General features: G+C 40.8%; 1 protein-coding gene across 1 annotated transcript; it reads right to left on the bottom strand.

Moving 5' to 3' along the window:
• Positions 1-3,018: 3,018 nt before the first annotated feature.
• LOC139316018 (MARVEL domain-containing protein 3-like) lies at positions 3,019-23,742 on the bottom strand. The gene is made up of 3 exons (XM_070942562.1): positions 23,639-23,742; positions 20,605-20,768; positions 3,019-3,710 (listed from the first exon to the last, which is right to left on the bottom strand). Exons 1-3 carry the CDS (start codon positions 23,740-23,742, stop codon positions 3,019-3,021), a joined length of 960 nt encoding a protein of 319 aa, XP_070798663.1.
• Between the last annotated feature and the right edge of the window lie 712 nt (positions 23,743-24,454).

Here is a 24,454-nt window from a genome sequence, read left to right as displayed (position 1 = left end):
ATTCTGGACCCAATCGTGGTTAAGTGCTACTGTACCGCCTGCTTTAATAGAAACACAAAGCCAAAAGTTGAGGTTGTAACTTCTTTTTGTATTCTATTGCATTGAAAAAAGTCAGCAGTCACTGCTTTTTTTCTTTCTGTATTTTTGCACTGTTTCTCTTTTCTATTGTCCTTTTCTGAATTTTTGTTTCTATCCATATTTTATATTATAATAAACTTAATTAAATTTTGCAAAAAAAAAAAACCCACCACCACCTCCAGGCCACTAATGTTGGAACTTACAATTTCCTACTCTGAAACTTCAAAGTTGAAATATTTTGCACAATAATAAACCCTGCCGTGCCAAACATGAAGTACGATTGTTCAATTGAATTACAACGTCCTGCAGCCCCAGCTGGAAATTGAGTGGATGATCACATGCAATGAGATCTTCAAAATAGTAATTTAGCAACAGATGAAGGGTCTTGGGTGCTGACTACTGACCAAGCTTGTGTCTGAAATTCAAGCAAATGGTTTCTATAGCTATCACCTTTTTTTAAAAACAGACTGAGTTACTCTTGACTTCTGGCAATCGCCTAAGCAAGTCCCTATAGCAGTGATGGCTAACCTTTTCCAGACCAAGTGCCCAAAACGCTCGTGTGAGTGCATGAATCCCCAAAATGCAATGTGTGTGTGGCCCCACCATGCATGCGCCCCATCCCCGTGCATGCAAGTATGGTCCCCGCATGTGCCCCACCCCCCGCGCATGTGCCCCATCTCCCAAACATGCACACATGCCCCCATATGCCCCATCCTCCTTGCATGTGTGCATGCACCCCCCATGCATGTGTGTGTGGCCCCCACATGCACCCCCGCATGTGTGGCAGAGACCCGAAGACCTGCTGGCCAGCAGGAGGTACGTGTGCATGCGTGGCTGAACTGAAATGGGCCGACGGCTCATGTGCCCACAGAGAGGGCCCTGTGTGCCACCTCTGGCATGCGTACCATAGGTTCACCATCACGGCCCTATAGTTTTCTTCACAAGATTTTCAGAACCAAATTGCTGTTGCCTTCTTCCTAGGGCTGCAATGGAATGACTGGCCCAAAGTTCCTCACATAACTTTGTGCCTGAGGTAGACCTAGAATTCCCACTCTCAGGCTTGGTGCCTTAATCCCTACAACACTGCAATCATCAATAATAAAATAATAAAACACAGTAGTTACAACAGATAAATGGTTTTTAATTTATTTATTAAATTTATATGCTCTTGATATTACTTTTGGAGTGAATCTGGGCAGTTTACAGAATGATAAAATATTCAATATAAAAATTGATGTTTGGCAGCAAACTGCAATGTTGTAGCGGGTTTCTGAGATACTTGAGGACATAATGTTCCTTGGGTAAATAACACCCTCGCCATAAAAACCGAATAATAATGAGACCGTTGTTTCCTCATTTTCCTGCTTCTAAAAGACGTCCTGCTGCATTACAAATTTACCTCAGACAGGCGCCATAATTTAATGCATGTATGAGGAGTAGAAATGATGCGCCCACAGGAGGCTTACTTAATTTATATCTTTATGTTTCTTTATAAATGGCTCAAGGTGGCGAACACATCTAATATGCCTTCCTCTTATTACAGCAACAACCCTGTGAGGTGAGTTGGGCTGAGAGAGAGTGACTGGTCCAAGGTCACCCAGGTGGCTTTCATAGCTAAGGCGGGACTAGAACTCACAATCTCCCAGTTTCTAGCCTGGAATATTAGTATGAAAGTATTTCCTTAGATACTGAATCAAAACCCTCTTTAAGTTCTATAAAGGCAGCAAACAAAGCTGCTTCAGGCAACAGAGTAATGTATGAGGCATGGCCCAGAATGTCTCCACTTTCCTGACTTTCTTGGAAATTAGGAAGTTGTGGCTATAACGCAGTCTTTGTGTATAAAGGCTGATCTATCCATTTAAAAAGCAATAAGGCCAGGACCAATGACCTCCAGTCAGAATGGTTTTGAATTAATTTAGGATGAATTAATTTGGGGCAGCCCCCTTCCCTTTTCCCAGTGGCTTTCTGACTTTCGGTCACCCGACACTGTTGAAGTGAGGCGTTTACACGCAACCCTGAAGATACAGAGAAAATGTCTTTCCCAGTTTAAATTGTCCAGACATTCAAATATTTCCCAGAATGGAACTAAAAGAAAAGACCAAGCACTGTAAATTTCAACTTATTATTGGCTCTATTTTCAACCTGACAATCCTAAGAATAATACAACCCCTCTCCCCATGGCTCTATCAAGCATCTCCTAAGTGTCCGTGGGCCATGGGAGCCTTGCCAAAGCAATCAGCAGATCAGATGCCGGAGCATTCTACCAGCCCCAAATCTGTCTCAATTACTAGTGAGAACTGCGTTTAACCTAATAACAAGCCTAGATCATAGCTGGGGATTTGTCTCAGGCACTTTAAGAGCACAAAGGCAGGCAAGATGTACTATATCAATGTACTTAAATGATAGAGAACTAATGCCCAGATTTCCTATTCAGTCAGGCACTTAGAAAGAAGAAATTTCTGAATATGGTGTTAATGGTGTTGATGGGTCAACACCATTAAGTTTCAATCTGGAGCCAGTAACTGATTTCTGGATCATTTACAAATAGTATAATCAATACATAATTAAAACAACTGATCTTCCACATATTCACTCTTTGCAATAACTATCTTACTATCTTTACGGTTAGATATCTTCAAGGCAAATTTAAGTTCTTGGGTAATTTCAGGGACACGTCCGGGTGAGATCTTAAGACAATGATACAGAAGAGCTCTTATTGAAAAAACATATATCCAGGTAAAAAAACCCTGAAAATCATTTCTGCAATTCCTTCCCTTTTTCCAAAAAGATAGTTACGGAACTAACTACAGAACTAAGTTCCTAGCTAGGAAGAAGAACTTTTAAAATACACCTTTGATATTATATTATACAACTATTGTCTGTGCAAAAAATATATATCTTTTTTTTAAAGTCTGGCTTCATTGAGCTACCTGGTGTAGATTACACAAGTGTGCCAAAAGTCCTTTCGGGGTGTATGTTTTCTTTGCTCCTGTAGGGTTTCGGATGGTTGTCTTCCCTGTAGGTTCTCTCAAGATTATAACGACTGTTGTCCCGCTGCTTTTGAAACTGCCGGACCTCCCGAATGGTGAGAATGCAGACCACCAAGCTTCCAAAATACAGGCAAGCAGCCACCAGGCCGAAAAGGGCCACGGATGCATCCCCGCCTTGCACGCTGCAATTCATTGAGGTGTAACCTCGCCTTGCGTATAGTCTTTCTCTCTTCAGGCACACATCCGTGGCGTTGACTTGAATGACGAAGTGGAGATAGAGGCCAACAGCTACTATATAACCAAGGCAGGCGAGGATGTCAAAGAGACACTCGGCGGCAAGCCGTCCAAGGGAAAGGCGATGGATAGGCTTTGCTCCACTAATGAGAAACAGAAGCGTTAGGCACATCATTGTCAGACTGAAGGCTACCCCTCCATAAACACAAGGGGCTCTCATCTGGCTGTACTGCATGTCCAGCTCAGTCACCTCTTGGAGTTCAGTCCCCTGAAATGGACTATAGAATGAGTTAATGTTGAAAGAGCCTAGGCCTCCCAGAGAAGTGAAACCAGAGATCCCCGCCTGGGTTGCTCCTATGCAGATCAGCACCAAAATGTTGACTGTGACTTCGATAAACTGCAAGACACCTGCGGGAGGAAAAGAAATGGGGAATCAACACCGCCATAAATCCGTTGGATGTGGTTATCTTTCATTCTGTAAAAATGCATCTAGAAACTAATGCAATAATATTGTATAATTGGGCAGTTTATTATTGCTACAGCTCTATCTCTCTTTCTGCAGAACTTTGAGGTGGGTTCTTATACCCACAAGTATCTCCTATAACAGAAAGTTAGTACATGTATGATGAGAATAATGATGTTTAATGTTAATATGGTATTATCGCTAGAAGATATTAAGAAGAAAATGAAGAGCTTTACAATGTTTAATCGTTTACTATAACATTAAATTTAGAGAAATAATGTTAAAGCGAATGCGAACGATGTAGCAAATGGTGAAAGAAGTTGCACAGAGATGCTTGTACCCAGATGACACACTGCTTAAGGAAAGATGGAATGTTTATCTTTGTAACTGAAAAATAAAAAACTTTTTATAAAAAAAAGTTAATGGATTGAATAACTGATACTGGCACTTACTGCTAAAGATCAAAGATGGAAGGATTTTATATTTGGGTGCCGTCTCCTTATTTTTAGTAAAACTGCTACATATACTGCAAAAGTTGAGATGTCATGTCCTGTATACTAGGCTCATCTAAATAGACTTATTTCTGTAGTGTCCACTCACAGATACAATCTGCACTTTATTCTGTGAATAGAACAATACAGAACCATATAATAGGATCTTTTGGCCCCAACTGGACTGAGCCCACATGATTTAACTTTTTTCAAATTAACTATAATGGAACATGTCCCAAAGGTGCTTTTTTCAAGAAGCAACTGGACTTCCTGTTTTTTCTTTGAAGTTGTTTCGCTTCTCATCTAAGATGCTTCCTCAGCTCTGCCTTGATAATGGAACATCTTTATAATGTGTTATACATGTTGCTACAATTCAAAAGAAGAATTCTTCACAACTTCATTTATCATGTGATAGCTTCACTCTCTCAGAACAACATGCCATCTGACAGTTTCACCCTCATGTGATTCAACATCACATGTTTACTTTCCCAAAGTTCCAAAAATTTAAAGCTTTATATGTAACATACAAAAGGATGAAGAAACACCAGCATGTAAGACAGAAAAAGTACTGCAAAGGGTGAAATAAATCACAACTGAACAATGAACTAATGAAAAAGCAACACAAACTTGGTGAGATTGCCAGCTCAGTAAAAGAAAAAGTCCTTTTTAATTTGGTGAATCTCTATAGGACAGTGACGGCTAACCTTTTCCAGACCGAGTGCCCAAAGCGTGCATGTGCGCGCATGAACCCCCAAAATGCAATGCACGTGTGGCCCCCATGCATGCACTCCATCCCCGTGCATGCGTATGGCCTCTGCATGCGCCCCGCGCATGTGCATGTGCATGCGCCCCAATCCCCGCGCATGCACACGCACTCCCATATGCCCCATCTCCCTCGCATGTGTGCACGCTCCCCCGCACACCCCCACGCATGCATGCATGGCAGAGACCCGAAGACTGGCTGGCCAGCAGGAGCTGAACTGGGCAGAGCTGAACTGGGGCGACAGCTTGCGTGCCCACAGAGAGGGCGTTGCATGCCACCTCTGGCACGTGTGCCATAGGTTCGCCATCACGGCTATAGGACAATGGGTACAAAACCCCTGTATCAGACATTCTAGGGGTAATTAGTGTGCAGATGGGAGCCGGAGAAGGTATATTTCAGGAATAGCTGTGATTCAATTCAGGTAGTCCTTGACTTACAACCATAACTGAACCCCAAATTTTTGTTGCTAAGTGAAACATTTGTTAAGTGAATTTTCTCCATTCTATGACCTTTTGTGCCAGAGTTGAATCATAGAATTATAGAGCTGGAAGGGACCTCAAGATTTCTTCTAGTCCAACCTTTTGTTCAGGGCAGGAATCTTATACCATGTAGAGGAAATGCATAATGCATTAATATGCATTATAGTTGTTAAGTCAATCACTGCAGTTGTCAAGTTAGTGACACAGTTGTTAAGTGAATCTGGCTTCCCCATTGACTTTGCTTCTAACAAAGTCACAGAAGGGGGGGTGTCACATGACCCCTGGGACACTGCAACCATTATGAGTCAGTTGCCAAGCATCCGAATTTTGATCACGTGACTATGGGGATACTGCAATGGTCGCAAGTATGAAAAATGGTCATAAGTCAACTTTTTTCAGTGCCACTGTAACTTTGAATGGTCAAAGTTCCACACACGTTGCTTCCTGGGATGACTTATACAAGACTTAGAACTGACGTAAACTGTACTTTCTCCTCCTCTCCACTCCCCTCTTTGTTTGCAAAGAGAAGCAAACACTTAGAGAGAAGGAAGAGAAAGATTTTTCTCCACCCTCACCTGCAGAGTATGAATAGTTTGGAACTTCTTCATATTCAGATGTGCAGGAAATCTTTCATTTCTTAGTAATTGGAAATTTATATGACACATTATCTGTTGGGAGTTTAATTACATACATTATGATCAAAGAGCACACATTTCAATATCACATGCGATAGCACTTTGTTTTTCCCATATTGTGGCCATATCACATTCAGCTCCTACAATGACATAGTGTACAATACAACTTAACCAGTACACAATTCTGTTACTTACCAGATGAATTAACAGATTTAAATTCTATGGAATGTTTGCCATCTTTTTCAGTTAGCTAGATGCAGCAAGGATAACTACAATAATGTAAATATTATAAATCCACTAATGCAGGGGTGTAGAAATTTTATTCCTGGGATTCCAAAGCATCTGCAAAAATCAGTGCTAAATTTGAATTGTTGATGTGATAGAAAGGGAATTTATTAAATATACAGAGACTGGTTGTATTAATGTAATTTAAATTCAATCTCTTTCTGGTTGATTTGTTTTTTAATCTTGGCTCCTCTCGCTTTTTAAAATGCCAGCCCTCACTCACAAGAGTGAGGGCCGAAGCCCAAAACAGATTCTGGAATAAAACAAAAGCAACAAGATTAAAGAAGACATGAGCAAAAGCTCTTAACTAGGGTAATAATCTCAAAACTGAAAAAAAAAAATGATTAAATTTTAGTTTGCGCAATTTGAATAAATTAAATGAATCTAAGCCGGCAGAGTGAAAATTGAGAAAAATAAACCCGAATAATTATACTAATTATAATTACACAATTATAATTATACAAATGTATTACCCAGTCGTGCTCAAGACTAAGTATAAATTGAAGGGTGTAATAGCCGCAGTGATTACATTCTGGAAACTTTATGCAAACTTCGTTTAATGTAAGTATATCTGAGGCCTTTCCTATTAAAACTACATAGAGTCATGCTTAAGAATTAAGGACCAGGGCAGATTGAGCTAAATGAAATGTCCTGCCAACTATTCTTCACATTATCATATCTCAATCAAAACTTAAGAGAGCTTGATTTCCGAATCATTTCTTTACTTTCTCTGTTAAGAAAAGCTTGCTATACTAGTCTTGGATTTGATTAACTGCTGCTAAGCAAAGTAAGCATTAATTTGCTTCTTTTTTAAAATAATATTTTAGAGCGGCTACTTTTTAAAAGTTTTTCAACTTCAACAGCTGGATGGATTTTTTGTTTAAAGTTAATTTTATTTTTTTAAAAAATGGTATGTTCCATGCCAAGACACTGTATTTTTTAAAAAAATTATAATTGTGTTATTTCTCCCCTCCCTCAATCTTCAGTACAGGTAATGCTCAATTTATGACCATAATTAAGTCAAAAATTTCTGTTGCTAAGTGTAATATTTGTTAAGTGAATTTCCCCCATTTTACGACTTTTCTTTCTTGCTACAGTTGTTAAGTGAATTGCTGTAGCTGTTAATTTAGTCAAACTGCACTTTTGGCAGCTATCGGACACACATAATAGCAAGAAAATATGATAATAGTGTGCTATAGACGAAAGTTTTCTTTCTACTATCCAGCTCAGGAGTTCACTTAACTTTTTTGTCCTCCGCTGCTTGCCATCCTTTTGCTTACTTTCTCCTTGAATAAGTGTTCTTTCAAAAGGCCTGATTCCTTAACTGGGTAGCACAACAATAATCCTCAACTAGTGGTGGGTTGCCCCCGGTTCGCACCGGTTCTATAGAATCGGTAGTAAAACCGGTGGGAGGCTTTGCCCACTGACCCCGACGTCATCAGAATGCTTCTGCGTGTGTGGCCCTGATGCGAACCGGTAGTAAAGGTAAGTAGAACCCACCCCTGTCCTCAACCCTTGTATGAATTTATTTATTAAATTTTTTTTGCCACCCATCTCGTTATCCAAACCAACTTTGGGCAACTGAGTCATAGAGAACTTGCCAGTCTCTCTTTCTGTCTAGATGTAGAGACACACAATTACAACTACAACTCAATGGTAGAACTGCAGTCCTACTTTTTTTAGCTTACTGGAAGCCAAGAAATCACCAACTCTTCCTAAATGACTTATTTTAATGGGAATTACATTAAACTAGATGAATTAAACTAGATTAAACTAGATCCACTCCCTCTGTAAATTGTACTCTTTCATACAATCCCTCTGAGAAAGTTAAAATGTTGAAAACTACAAGATCTGATGCCAGCTTCCTGATGTAGCCTATCAAATACTTCAGCTGTGCTAAAAATTCCACTCAAATAAGTTCAAATAAGGACTTGACACGACAATAGCGGCAATATTTATCCCCAGAGTGATTTTTATTAGTGCCAAAATGCATCCCCAGTTCAAAGAGGTTTCATCAGTGATTCATGTGTGTTGAACTGCTTGTTGACGTGAGGCAAGTTGAGAATTTAAAAAGAAACCTCTCTAAGGCAGCGTTTCTCAAACTTTCTGCAACCGTGGACTATTAAATTTTCAGAAAATGTGAGCGCCCATTAAACAAACACCTGCTCCATTTTAAGAAATGGGGATTCATCAATTTTAATACAATTATTATACAGGTAATCCTCGACATACAGCCACAATTGAGTCCAAAATTTCTATTGCGAAGTGAGACAGTTGTTAAATGAGTTTGGCCCCATTTTACAACCTTTCTTTCTTGCCACAGTTGTTAAGTGAATCATGGCAGTTGCTAAGTTTGTAACATGGTTGTTAAGTGAATCTGGCTTCCCATTAACTTTGCTTGTCAGAAGGTCACCAAAGGTGATGACATGACCCTGGGACATTGCAAACGTCATAACTATGAGTCAGTTGACGAACATTCAAATTTTGATCATGCGACCATGAAGATGCTGCAACGGTTGTGTGAAAAACAATCATATGTCACCTTTCTCGGTGCTGTTGTAAATTTGAATCGTCATTACATGACTGATTGTAAGTCAAGAACTACCTGTAGTTGCCATCCCGGCTATTTTTAAAGACCTTTTTAGATTACACTTTGCATATGAAAATATTAATTCAAAATTAAGTATTTTTAAGCACTTGAGATTAAAAGTGATTAAAACCTTTAAAACCTTTAATCACTTTTGTAACATATTGTAACACCCCTTAGCACAAATTTACTAGTCCAAAATAATCTTCAATAGAAATATTTCATTTCAGTAGAAAAGGACTAGAGGTGAGGATGGTGCTCTCCCACTAACAAAATCTCACTTTTACATATACATTGTACATATTGATCGTTGGATTTTCTAGTCACAGATTTATTTTTTGGTTCGTAGACAAACAATAATTGCACTTAAGACCAGTGCATCTGTTTACTATTGTTAGTTTCCTGAATTTTAGTATTCTTGTTGCTATTTCTACTTGTATGCTTTTTAAAAATAAAAATAGTTTTTAGCCATTTTCACGCATCTGGTGTAGAAACGGGGAGCCAAGGCAGGACCCAGTAGGTAGAGCAGCCAGCTGACTACTGCTGAATACACGGAGGCAGAAATAGCCAAGAAGGGGGGTCTTGGACAGCTGTCTGTGAAAAAGGATGGGGCTGACTTGACAAGCAGGTCTAGAATTAATCTAGAACTGTGATGGCGAACCTATGGCACGCAGAACCATATCTGTGGGCACGTGAGCATTTCCCTAGCTCAGCTCCAGCGTGCATGTGTGCGCCGGCCAGCTGATTTTTCGGCCTTCTGGGTCCATCGGAAGTCGGGAAACAATCTGTTTCTGGCCTCCGGAGGGCTTCCAGGGGGGTGGGGAAGGCTGTTTTCGCCCTCCCCAGGCTCTAAGAAAGCCTCCGTAGCCTAGGGAGGGCGAAAAAACGGGCCTAACGGGCCCACTGTGCCATCACGTGCCAAAAGCGGGTGTTGCACGGGGGGGTGTCTATGTGCATGCACAGCAGGCGAGGGGCATTGAATTATGGGTGTGGGCACGCGTGTGCGCAACCCCCCTGCGCACCCCCCACTTTTGGCACACAACGGCAAAAAGCTTAGCCATCACTGATCTAGAATTATCAAGCAACCCACTGTAAAATTGCTTTGCTTGTGTTTGGCTATATGTACATGTCCTTAAAAACAAACTATAATTAACAATGGGACAGCTCACGTAGCAACTCACTTCAAAACTAGTTATCTATATGGATAGACAGATGCAAAGGTAAACAAAAGTATTATATTTTGAATGGCTCTATCTCACCAGAGTGAGGTCTATGACAAAATGATCCTTACCCCTACTCAGTTTGTGGTCCAGCAATCTTTTCTAGAAAGCAATCTTTGCTTTCCTTTGCTCTGATTATACTTAAATCCAATTTATACTAGATAATCTTTTAAACAAGAGTTGCTTTTTATATAAGATTATCCTGTGCCAAATGAGCCACATGTCTTATTATTGTGTACTAGTTTATACAGTATGTCCAGGACATGAATGTGAACACGATAATCAGCACGTAAGCTACTAATATCAACATAAGCCCATCAAGTTATTGTGGCATTTTTAAACAGAAATCTTACCTAGAAACTTTATAGTACAGGTAGTCCTCAATTTATGACCACAATTCAGCCCAAAATTTTTGTTGCTAAGTGAGACATTTGTTAAGAGAATTTTGCTCCATTTGTTAAGTGAATCACTGCAGTTGTTAAGCTAGTAAGACAGTTGTTAAGTGAATTTGGCTTCCTATTGATTTTGCTCGTCAGAAGGCTGCGAAAGGAGATCACATGACCCAGGGATACTGCAACCGTCATAACTATGAGTCAAGTTGCCATAGTCTGAATTTTGACCATGTGACCATGGGAATGCTACAAACGTAAGTGTGAAGAACAGTCATAAGTCACTTTTTTAAGGGCCACTGTAACTTCGGATAGTCACTAAATGAACTGTTGTAAAACTGTACAGGTAGTCCTCGACTTACAACCACAATTGAGCCCAAAATTTGTGTTGCTAAGTGAGACATTCGTTAAATGACTTTTGCCTCATTTTACGACTTTTCTTGCCGCAGTTGTTATGTGAATCACTGCAGTTGTTAAATTAATAACACGGGTTGTTAAGGGAATCTGGCTTCCCCATTGACTTTGCTTGTCAGAAGGTTGCAAACTATGATCACATGAGCCCGGGACGCTGCCACCGTCATAAATGTGACTCAGTTGTCAAGCATCTGAATGTAAATCACGTGACCCCTTACAGCAACAGCCATAAGTGTGAAAAATGGTCACAAGTCACTTTTTCAGTGCAGCTGTAACTCTGAATAGTCACTACATGCAGTAGGGATACAATCTAACAGAGGGATACAATCAAGATCAAGTGAGGTACTAATACCACTCTGTAAAGCCATAGTAAGACCACACCTAGAATACTATATCCAGTTTTGGTCACCATACTATAAAAAAGATGTTGAGACTCTAGAAAAAGTGCAGAAAAGAGCAACCAGGATGATTAGGGGACTGGAGACTAAAACATATGAAGAACGGTTGCAGGAACTGGGCATGGCTAGTCTAGTGAAGAGAAGGACCAGGGGAGACATGATAGCAGTCTTCCAATATTTGAGGAGCTGCCACAGAGGAAGGGGTTGAGTTATTTTCTAAAGCACCTGTAGGCCAGACAAGGAATAATAGATGGAAACTGATCAAGGAGAGATTTAACCTGGAAATAAGGAGAAATTTTCTGACAGTGAGAACAATCAACCAGTGGAATAGCTTGCCTTTGGAAGTTGTGGGAGCTTCATCACTTTCAAGAAGAGATTGGACTGCCATTTGTCAGAAATGGTGTAGGGTCACCTGCTTGGGTGGAGGGGGGGTTGGACTAGATGACCTACAAGGTCCCTTCCAACTCTGTTAATCTCTGGAAATATACTGTAGTCAACACATCCTGAGGGCACAGGTTGGGGAAGGCTGGAACAAACAGTAGCACTTTCTGTCCTGGAATCCGAGAAGTTTGGCACCTGCTCAAGAGTTAAAGGCCGTTTGATTATTCCTTTCAAAAGGCCATTCAAGTCAGCTAGCTGCTACAAAGCCTGTCGGTGGGAATCAAGAGGCCAGCTAGCTCTCCGCTATTTTCCTGGCAACATATATTGATAGCACTAATTCTCAGAGGTGGCTCATGTACAAAGCCTAGTCTCAGAGTAAGCTAAAGCAATCTTGTTAGATAAAGAAATTGGACGAGGAGGAGGAGGTGGAGGTAAAAGGCTAAAGAGGGTGAAAGATCTTCAAATGCAAAATAATTAGAATGGAGCTGAAGGTTATGTGGCTGATTTAACTAGAATTAAATTCAAATTCTGCAGGAAAAGAATGAAAACCTATCAAAGGCTTAATACCGGTTTGGACCGGCATTTCTATTTTTGATCGGCGTATGTGAAAAGAGGGCCCCAAAACATCATATAAAGCTTCACAAACAGGAGAAGATCCTATTAAAATGAATTTAATTTGTTCAAAAAGAAAACCGATCGGAGATGGATCAAGGCACAGATTTGTGTTCAGATCACTTTTCCCCAATGCTCCCCCTTCTTGGAATTGCTTAGATTACACTTCTGTCATTTCACCCAGCAGGGACAAAAATGCTTTAATATTTGACCACCAGATAGAGCAAAGTGTAACAGTGAATTGTGTGCGTGCGTGTGTGTATAGTTTTGTATAAAGACTTTATTCTAATCAAAGTATTTGAATTATCACTGTTTGTTCAACAGATATTCCACACTATCTTATATACACTCTGATTACAACTGCTCCCTAGATATACATACTATATACATACTTCTGTTTTTTAATGAAAAGGTTATGTACTCTTTCAGGGTGTGAGAAGATTTTCCTCATGAAAAGTAAAAATCCACGATAAGCCAATTGCAGCTAGAAAAATAGTTATAGATTTCAGGAAGAAGCCAATAAATAGGTTAGTTGGTTTCAGTCCTAAATTACCACAGTATCATTTAACAGAAACACTTCCAAAATAAATTAAATTATCCCCAGTATAAAACACACACATATGCACACATTACGCAGGCGAGTTTATTACAAATTAGTGTATTCCAGTGGAGGGAAAAAAAACCATTTAGGGCTGTTTTTGCTGATGAAATTCAATTTACTTACTTGCTAATTTGCAAATGACCTTGTTGAGAAAAGAAGGGAAGGCTGGAACTGAAGCACAGCCATTGTACTTTTATGAGAATTCAATTTAGGCAATTGCTAAACTACAGTCCGTCAAGATATTCAGTCAAATACAGCATTTAGGGGACCTACGAATCTTAAGTCAAAATTAAAGACCTCCTCAAAAATCAATATCCTTGGAACCTAACTAAAGCATGCCACAAGAAGACAAGTGAGTATATGCATATTAAGCCCACTGTCAGTTAACCTTACCCATTCATAAATGACAACCTTAGTCACTGTTTCAGGGAAAGATGAAGTCTGCCCAGCTTGCTTATTGAAAAACCAAAACAGGGGAGCGAATAATTTAAGAGCAGCTTTTGCAAAGGAGATATTGAGATGGAGCTGTCTGAAGAAGGGACCACTAATTCAATTTCTCTGAAGTTACTAAAGGTGTAACAGAAGCCTAATTCAATGGAAAAAAAATAATATCAATCTTTTAATCATAGTAAGGGCATGGAGAAACCATTTACATTGTCCAGTTATCAAGTTCCATAGAGGAGGCATGTTATCCTAGGTGTTATCCTCTGAGAATTTTAGCTTTTGTTGCTCAGCTACATTTATATAGTCCGGAATTTCGTCCAAAAATTTATTTAGTGTAGGACACTGTAAAATATATATATTTTAAGGAAGACTTATATTGGAACATTGGAAAGTTAAATGTATGACCTCATTCAGTCAATGAATTGAAGACCTGATTATGCTTGCTACTTATAAGTGGATTGCCTATAGATCAGTGATGGTGAACCTTTTCAGCACCAAGTGCCGAAAAGGGAGCGTGCATGCACGGCACCAAGTGCCAAAAAGGGAGCACTCATCTGGGCCATGACCAGGAAGAGGAATAGCACAGGGGACATGTGCTCCCTGGTGGAGCAGGGAGCGGGTCACCCTAAACAGGGCGGCCGGGCGATTATCTGATGACGCAATAAGAGCAGCAAAATGAGTACATTTTGCTGCTTTTATCGCCACTAGGTAATTCTTAATATGAGATCTTACCAGTGTCCGGTCTGATTCAGAAAGACTAGCCCTCCAACTACTCTCTAGGCGTCTTTTCCGGCGCTTCATCTCCCTCAGCTCCTCGGTAAACCAAGGAGCCAGGTGAGAACGGCGCCGGGTCAGAGGCCGCAAAGGCACGACTTGATCCAGAGCTCCAGCGGCCGCTCTATCCCAGGAGGCCACTAGGTCTCCAGTCGAGGCGTGTGCAAGATCCTCGGGGATTGGCCCAAGCTCCATCTGGAACCTATCAGGTTCCATCAGGCACCTGGGGCGGTACCATCTTACCGGTTCTGCCTCCCTACGGCGGGGTACCGCGGTTCGAAGGTCAAGGCGAAGGAGAGAGTGATCCGACCATGACAAGGGCTCAATGACTATGTCCCCTATCTCAAGATCACTCAACCACTGTCCAGAGACAAAAACCAGGTCCAGTGTGTTTTCCCCCCCCTGTGCGTAGGGCCATGAATTAGCTGGGTCAGATCCATGGCCGTCATGGAAGCCATGAACTCCCGAGCCATCTCAGATGCCTCACCCGTGGACGGCAGATTAAAATCCCCCATGACCATAAGTCTGGGGGTATCAACCGCCACCATGGCGATAACATTGAGTAGCTCGGGCAGGGCTGCAGCCACGTGGCAGGGAGCCAGGTACGTGATCAACAAGCCCATCTGAACCCCATGACCCCACTTCACAAGGAGGGACTCACAACCGGCCGTCTGAGGAACAGTGGTCTCCCTCGGCCTAAGGCCTTCTCTAATAATAACCGCTACTCCCCCACCCCTCCCCTGAGGCCTCGGCTGATGGAATGCGTGGAAACCTGGTGGGCACATTTCTACCAGAGGGACCCCTCCCTCCGGGTCCAACCAGGTCTCCGTAATACCCGCCAGGTCTGCTCCCCCCTCCTGAATAAGATCACAAATGAGGGGGGCTTTATTTACTACAGACCTGGCGTTGCACAACATCAGACGAAGGCCCAGGCCCTGAGGATCTGTGCAACCTGGAAAACGACTAGAGCTTTGGGGGCCGGAGCACCCTACCGCTTGAAGACAGCAGGTGTGTGCTGCCTTAACATGATATGGCCCCCTGCTCCCGCCATATCTACCCCTCCCACTCACAGTACCGATGATGGAAACAGTCTGGACAAGCTTGACAATTAAAATTTGCATTTTAAAAAATCTTTTCTGCATAAAAATGCATTTACATTTAAGCTTCTAGAATCTATTTCAAATCTATCCCCACCCCCATCAATCTTTCAACTTTGCAATTATTTTAACCAAAGGGGGGGGGAATAAAGAGATAAAAATGTATTGCTCTTGTTTTTAGTTTGGCCCTCAGCTATATGGAAAAGCTAAAATAAAACACTGGAGAACATTTTTAAATTTGAATTGCAGAAAATTGTGTTACTGTCCTTGAAAAAGAAAACTAATATGCAATCATACATTTGACTACTAAGAAGTTGGTCTCATTGAGTTCAACGGAGCTTATTTTAAGAAATCTATAGATATGCAATATGCATAATACTTTGAAAGGTTTTCCTTTTCTTGTGGTGTTATTAAATTACTGAAAATGTTCTTAATTCCCTCCAGTAGTACCCTCTGAGGTTTGTCCTCATTCTGTCAAGAACGCATTCTCTAAGTAAACAAAATTAGACCATTAAATATGATTATTTTTGTTTAAAACTGGTTTAAAAGATCACTCAAAATACAATATATGTATATAGATATATAGATAGATCATGTAATGGTTCAAAATGTTGGAAAAAAAACCCAGGGGATGTGCAAGACCATTTAATGAAATTCCCAGGTCCATTTTGATTTCTGAATATATCAGGGAAGAAGTTTGAAATATGGTTAATTGTCTTTGTGGGGGTTGTATAATTTTTTATGAAGTAATATATATTTATTAATCTGTAACCGGACTGTATCCATTAGGATCTTTACTACCTTATAACTGAACACTAGAGATTAAAACACACAATACCAGGTCTCCAGTGCTCTATTTTTTCTTAAAGTCAAACAATGAGATCTGAGGAACTTTTATGCTGTCAGTGTTGTAGACTCACAACATTTATTGGACTATTGACAGCTTTAGTTCAACAACATCTAAAACAGGGGCCCCCAGACACTTCAGCTCATTGACTCTTCGTGAGGTTTCAGATTGTGCATTGACACCCTCCCCAAACATTTATGTGAAAATAATTTGAACTTGCAGTAAGTGCAGGCAGCTGGTGTTACTTAACAGTGCTTTAGTCTGCTGCGCCACCAATCATATGCTCTTCTAGAAAGTATTATGTAGCTATCCTACCATTCAATATTACCTAAATCAATTAGCTTCAATTAATCTTCTTGAAATTAAGTAAAAATCAGTTTAATTCAATCTATGTTTACGTTTCTACACAAGCCCTCCTTTTTCTGGTAGGAATTTAGAATACTCTATTCTACCCTAGGGGTGAAATGTAAAATCTGTTACTACCGGTTCTGTGGGTGTGGCTTGGTGGGGAGGGGGTAGTGTGACTGGGTGGGCGTGGCCAACTTTAAAAAAAAAAACTTTTCAAAGCATTTTTTCTAATGCTTTGAAAAGCCTTTCTGCTGATCAGGAACTCAGCTGGGATCGTTAGAGAGGCTTTTTAAAAAATGCCTCTGCAGATCAGGGAACTCAGCTGGGATCGTCAGAGAGGCTCTTTTAAAAATGCCTCTCTGCCATCAGGGAACTCAGCTGGGATCGTCAGAATGCTTTGAAAGCATTTTTTTTAACCACCTCTTCGGCCAAGAGGTTGCAGAAAAAAATGCTTTGAAAAGCCTCCAATGATCCCAGCTGAGCCGCGTGATCATCAGAGGCTTTTTTTTTTTTACTTTTAAAAGCATTTATTCATCGGAAGAAGTTGTAGAAAAAATGCTTTTAAAAGTTAAAAAAAAAAGCCTCTGATGATCGTGCGGCTCTGCTAGGCATGGGGGGGGGGTGCAGGGATTTTTGCTATCGGTTCTCCGAACCACCCGCAGCCATCGCTACCGGATCAGGTGATCCGGTCCAAATCGGGAGCATTTCACCCCTGATTCACCCCCATCTTAACTTCTGACAATAAAACAAGCTAATCTAAGACATTTCACTCCCCGCAATGGTAGAGAAAATTATTTTATTCCCTATCAAGGAAAATCTCATTAAAAAAACCCCAAAGCAGTAAAGAGTGAACTATAACTGAAGATGCTGTTGGAGAGAACCCTCAAGAGTTCTAATTAGCCAAATGTGGGAGAGTTTTGCAAGCCAATATTTTTATAGAGAACTTGAAATCATCTAAATGAGCCTTCCCAATATGTAACTTCAAAACCTAGTAATTGAATTATCAACCATGACTGTATTAAACTTCCTGAGTTCCCCAGTCAGTGCTCATGGCTGATAATTACTAGGTTTTGAAGTCACTTATTAGGAAGGCACATTTAGATGATCCCAAATTGTCTATAAAAAATATTGGCTTGTATAAGTCTCAGGAAGTCAGGAAATTTAAATGCACTCTCCAGAGGGGCCCCTAAGAGAAGCCTAAATATCTCCTTGCTCGATGCAAGATGGACAAGGCAGCATCTTTGACAAATGGCCAATTAGCTATATCTAAGAGAAGAGGACTACAGGTAGTTCTCGATTTATGACCACAATTGAGCCCAAAATTTATGTTGCTAAGCGAGACGTTTGTTAAATGAGTCTTCTCCCATTTTACAACTTTTCTTGCCATGGTTGTTAAGCGAATCATTGCAGTTGTTAAATTAGTAACCCAGTTGTTAAGTGAATCTGGCTTCTCCATTGATTTTGCTTGTCAGAAGATGATCAGATGACCCCGGGATACTGCAACTGTTCATCAATATGCCCCAGTCACCAAGCATCTGAATTTTGATCGCATAACCATGGGGATGCTGCGACGGTCATATGTGTGAAAAATGGTCATAAGTCACTTTTTTCCAGTGCTTTCGTAACTTTGAACGGTCACTAAGTGAACTGTTGTAAGTCGAGGACTACCTGTACTTCCTTCACAGCCAAAATCTGTTAATAAAGGAATGCTTGAAATCCCAAATTGCTATCGCTTAAGATGCTATGAACATTTATGAAATAACAGAGAAAAGGACAAATGCCGAGATTAAACTGGCATGTCAGTGATAAAACTTCACTCTACAGAGCAGGGGTGGATTCTACTTATCTTTACCACCGGTTCGCAATGGGATTACGCGTGCTTGCTTCGCTCACACGCCTTGCTTCTGCGCATGCGCAGATCACTGATGACAACATCCGGGGCAGTGGGCGGGACGTCCCGCCAGTTTTACTACCGGTTCTTGTGAACCGGTCCGAACCGGGGGCAACCCACCACTGCTACAGAGGTAAATTTTCAAAAGAGCTTTTCTTATTTGCAGTAGTCTCTATATTATAGATTATTCTTCCCCCAGAAATACATGCAATTCTTACTTTTCTGGAACTCTATAATAATCTGGACTCCAACTAGCTGACAATGGGAATCCATCTCACATTTTGCCTTGCTTTCTGTTTTTTTTTTCTTTGTAGTTAATTTTTGGTTTTAATATTAATTTGCATTTAGTTTTTATCCTAAAGTCTCCCGAGCTTGCAATATTATAACCTGCAATATTCAATTATACAGTATATTATTTTTATTTAAAAAGACAAATCGTGCTTTGCATGGTGAAAAACACCATCTTTATTTAAGAAATGTACATCTTGACTATTGTGTCAGCTCCTACCCTGTCTGTTTCGAAAAAGAAATCAGGGCCTTAATCATTAGCCAAGCTTTCTCCGTCTGAGATCAATTTAACTCTGATTTCACAGAATTTCTGAGGTTTTATGATTGGTGCCTTATAGTCAGAAAAGCAGGATATAATTCAACAGCTGATGTGACAGAGACAGCAAAGAGTAAGAAAATCATTTTAAGATGTCATGACTAGCCATGAACCCCACACGCAGTTTTTGCAACTCTTAGACTGAGAGGGAAAAAAAAAAAAAAGAAATCAGGAAAAAAAAAAGGAAGAATCTCATGCCAGTTTAATTCATGGAAGAACATGAAATTTATAACCGTGCTGCATTCCCGAGTAAGAGACTAATAAAAAAAAAGTCTGCTTATTAGCATTGCATCTCATGTGAAAATTTGCAATTATTTTAAAACAGGAGTGTCAAACTTGATTTCATTGAGGGCCGCATCAATGAAGGTTGTGTTTGACCTTGGGGGGCAGGGCGGGGTGTGTGTGCCAGGGTGGGCGTGGCCAGCTCAACTTCACTCATGTTGGGGGCAACTGTGGTGACTTGAGAGCTCTGCCAGCGAAAACGGACTTCCGAGCTCCATTTTCACCTGCAACGGCCTCCTGCAATCCTCTGCCAGTGAAAACGGAGCTCAGGAAGGCCGCCCATGGCCCTCGCAAGCTCCATTTTCACTGGCAAAGGCACCATGGGCCGGTCCTTCACTGTTTCCAGGGCAGCCCTGTGGGGCAGATCTAAGCACCCCCCAGGTCGGATGCAACCCCCGGCCCTTGAGTTTGACACCCCTGTTTTAGAACATTTGTTTACAAGACAAATTTTACTCCAAGATATAAGTTTAAATTACATTGCCTTCTATTCTTCACTCTGCCTTTAAAAAGTTCAGACAGTTTTCTCTCTCCCCCCTTCTCTCTTATTCTATTCACAAGGGGAAAAAAAGCTGGCCATAATAAAATGTAGTATCTTTATAAACCCCCTTGAATACAAGTTAATACAGGTACCCTGTTTCCCAGAAAATAAGACATCCCCTGATAATAAGCCCAATCGGGCTTTTGAGCGCGTGCGCTAAATTAAGCCCTCCCCGAAAATATTTAAACGCAGAGCTGGAAACCAGGTAAGATGGTAAGAGGAGCCCCATCTTGGTCCATGTGCCCCAAAATAATAAGACCTCCCCAAAAATAAGGCCAAGCGCTTATTTCAGGGTTCAAAAAATATAAGACAGGGTCTTATTTTCGGGGAAACACGGTGGTCCTCAACTTACAACAGTTCATTTAGTGACCGTTCAAAGTTACAACATCACTGAAAAGAATTGAGTTATGACCATTTTTAACACTTATGACCATTGCAGCATCCCAATGGTTGTGTGATCAGAGAGTTGGCAACTGATTCATGTTTATGACGGTTGTAGTGTCCCGGGATCATGTGACCTACCTTTTGCGACCTTTCAGACAAAAGAAGTCCATGAGTAAACCAGATTCACTTAACAACCCTGTAACTAACTTGACAACTGCCCTGATTCACTTAACAACTGTGGCAAGAAAGGTTGTAAAATGGGGGCAAAACTCACTTAACAAACGTCTCGCTTAGCAACATAAATTTTGGGCTCCATTGTGGTCGTAAGTCGAGGACTACCTGTAATGAAATGGATACAGGAAAAGGCTTGCCTACCTCTTCGGGAGCACAGGTTTGAACATTTCTCCGAAAAAGTCTTTTTGGAATGATAGTAGGGAAGCGGGGGATTGTCATAGCCCTGCCTTGGTCCCAGATGGTTCGGCTCTGGGTCTGCAAAAGCCGAGGAAGATCTTGAATGTTCAGTTGTTCCTTGCGACAACCTATGGACAGATAGAAAGGCAGAAAAAAAAACCCGGATGTCTTTGTGATAGATCAGCCTGTTAGGATCATCAGCAATTTCCTCTCCCTTCAGCAACAGCTTTTATTCCTGTACCAACACAATGGCAGCATCCCTCCCAGTCAACTACCTGACTATACTGGGAGATTATTTCAAATTTGGAAATGACTTCATCAAATCTGTGACAGAGGGCTACTATCATAAATGTTGTGGCCTGTCAGATGCCGGCCCCTCCAGCAGCTGAATCAGATGAGGAGTCAGCATGGGAGTCAGGGACAGTATCAAGGTAACTTGAGAGCTCCGAGAGGGAAGAGGGAATGGAGCTGTCAGAGACAGATACAGAGGCGGAGCCTGGGCCGTCCATCAGCCCTCAGATGGAGAGTCAACAGCCCCCAGATCTGGAGGTGGCTGATGAGAAAGAGGGGGAATAGCTGGGTCCAGTGCCTGACGTGCAGATGCGCAGAATGCAGAGGAGAGGAGAGCAGTGGAAATCTATGGGCCAATCCTTGGGATGGAAGAGCCACTGCTGCTAGCTCTGGGGATAAAAGGCATGGGGCGGAGATGAATAAGTGTGGCAGACAACTATTCATCTCCCTGCTGGACAGACTTGTTAGCCTGCTGTGTGTGTGAGACAGAGACTTTTTGCCAGGGCTCCTGGAGCTCCTAATAAAGGGAACATTTATTTAACTACACAACTAACACAACTACTTGTCATGTTTGGGAGCCAAGTCAGAACAATAAACTTCTGTTTTTCTGCAGAGGGACAAAAAAATTGGAAGACTTCTTATGTGGTGCCTCCATGGGAGGAAGTTGGTGTTTTCCAGAGGATGAACCTACCCACGTTGTGGGGAATATTAAGTAATATTAAGTAAATAAAAGTTAAGCAAACCTTTTGTCCTAGGTCAGAGTTGAACCTCGGCAGGTTTATGGGTGAAATGTTACGGTGGATTAGATATCTCTGCAAGAGGTTTCTTAAGTAGAGACAACATAGTGGTGGAATTGACAGAAATTTCTTTGGAGGAAGGACAAATTGGGGAGCACCCATTTGTGCTCTGAAAGAGCTGCTCCTCACGAGATTTAGTTTTTTGCTATCAATTGTGGGTCAAGGTTTGGGCGCTAAGGGGTTTACAAGGTGTCCCTAATTGCTGGGCAGCCTTCATGGATATTGACTAGCAAGAACATAAACTTCTTAAACACTTGACGATTTAATTACTTTGCAAGCTAAGAGAGATATTCTCAATGGCATTGAAGATCAAAGACCCTTGGTGGCTGCCTTCTTTTTGAAATTAAGAAGGGGGGAGGGAATCAGCTATTTTAAAAGATTTCAATTTTAAAACAAAAAGCTTAACAAGATCGTGATCTAAGAAAGTTTCCAATGAACAAAGGGGACAGTGATTTTTTTAAAAAAGAAGATTTGGGGGTTTTTTTGTTTGTTTTTTTTACAAAACTGCCTTGGAAAACAGTAAAATTAATTAGACTAGCAGACTGGACCTTTGTGGGAATGCTGATTGTTTGTTTTAAGGACAATAGCAGTTGGTTAATTTTGCAAAATAAGAACATAAGGCTAATATGAGCTAAGTTGTGAGACTGCAACTGCAGAAAACTAATTGGGACTAAAATGTTAACGATAGAGAGAAGCAAAATGGAAGGGGGGGAGCCTATCTTTTACGAACTATAACTAGTACTATAATTGACATACTTTCACTTTCTCACCATGGTAACCACAAGGAAAGTTGCCAAATTGGGGAAAAGGATGCAGGGGTTCACTAGAACAACTTACAGATAAAGACATTTCACCAGATTTATTGCAGAAAATGGTTGAAGAATTTGGCAGAAATGACCGCAATAATTTTTTTAAAAATGGAAATGGAAGAATGATTTGCAGGGATAAAAAAAAAAAAAGATCTGGCAGAAGAAGTTTAAAAAAAAAACCCTAAGGCAACTGCCTGCAGATCTAAACCAAGTTACTGATAAAAGTAAAAAGTAAGACAGAAATTATAAATAGAGTTGAGGAAGGAGTTGGAAAATCTGGCATAACTGGAGCGGAGAGAAAAAGCATTTTACTTCAGATTTAGGATAATTCCACACAAAAAAATGGAGAGGATACCAGGGATTTGTGGTGTGTGTGTGTGGGGGGGGGAGGTGTAAATATATTTGCTGCCAAGACACACTTAACTTCCAAGCTTCCCCCCAACCCACTGGAGCTTCAAGTAGCTATTGGTACCAATGTATAATTTTCTCTCCTAGATCTTAACTTCTATGAAGAAGATGATTGGGGAAGGAGCATGTTAGGTACCACATCTTGCAAAGACCAAAATATCCCACTCCCTAAGCTGGACAATTAAGTTTAGGAGGGGGGAATCCATCTTCCATTAGTGTTTGCAAGTGTTTCTCTACTGCTTACAGCCCTGTGGGAAGAAATTTGAAAGAGAATGCTCTCTCCCCTTCCCTGTGTACTACAACTCTTCCTGAAATCGGATATGCTGTGAATAACAATTAAGCTTAGAAAAATCACTGGCACTGGCACTAATGGAAACTCCCACTCAAGCTTAACTGAGGTAAGACATCACTCCCTCCTCCACCCCCTCCCCTTTACATGCAATGCTATTCAGTTTAGAAAAGTATGCCTTGGCCCATTAAATGAGGGCTTTTTTGGTGTGGGAAAACACTTTGCACGTACCCAAAATACTGTGCTCTTTCCCTACTCTTCCTGAGAGAACATTAAAACACTGGTCTACTACTTATCAGCAGTTTGATAGGAAACCTTAACAGGAGTAAATTATGTGGAAATGAGAGGGAAAGAGAGAGCGTTAAAATCTCTATTCTATGTAAAGGATGATTTCTTAAACTTACCGTCCACCTGAAGAATTTGGTGGCCTACTTCTTTTATCAAAATAATTGGGATTCTCCCTGGGAATGTAGCCTCTGTCTTGATGAAATTTCCCAGAATGGGGCATCTTCTATTTTGTTGAAGTTACCCACAAGTGGAACTTGCTTCTGCTTCAATTTGATGAATGGCGAACATTCAGTCAACAATTTTGTTACTTGGTTAGAAACACAAAATAAGGCACGAAGGTGATCTATAAAAAAAGAAAGTGACTTAGTAGGTTTTATTACTTGCTATATAGTATAGGTTAGGGCATCCTTTCCCAATTCAATACCATCCCAAAATTTTGGATAACAGCTGCCCAAAATACATACTTGTCAATTTGGTCAATAACAATAGAATATTAGCCCCAAAAATTTAGAGAGCACTGGTTGGGGAACAAAATGTACAGCGAGGCAGGGAGTTCCTAAACTAAATGATTAGATCAAATTATAATGCTATAGATTTAAAAAAAACCAAAGGAATACAACAAATGGCAAAAATCAAAGGAACGCAACATTAAAATGTTGCTGTTTTAAGAGATCAGCAAAGTTTACGGAATATAGGTAGCCGTCAACTTATGACCACAATTGAGCCTAAAATTTCCATTGCTAAGTGAGACAATTTTAAATGAGTTTTCCTCCATTTTATGACCTTTCTTGACACAAGTGTTAAGTGAATCACGGCAGTTGTTCAGTTAATAACATGATTGTTAAGTGAATCTGACTACCACATTGACTTTGCTTGTCAGAAGGTCACATGACCTCAGGGCACTGCAACCATCATAAATGTGAGCCAGTTGC

This window comes from Pituophis catenifer, unplaced genomic scaffold (assembly GCF_029215685.1).
Source record: "Pituophis catenifer annectens isolate HBS135680 unplaced genomic scaffold, rPitCat1.0.hap2 SCAF_3, whole genome shotgun sequence".
Classification (NCBI taxonomy): domain Eukaryota; kingdom Metazoa; phylum Chordata; class Lepidosauria; order Squamata; family Colubridae; genus Pituophis; species Pituophis catenifer.
The sequence above is the reverse complement of the archived record's forward strand: the minus strand, read 5'-3'. Positions and strand labels throughout refer to the sequence as shown.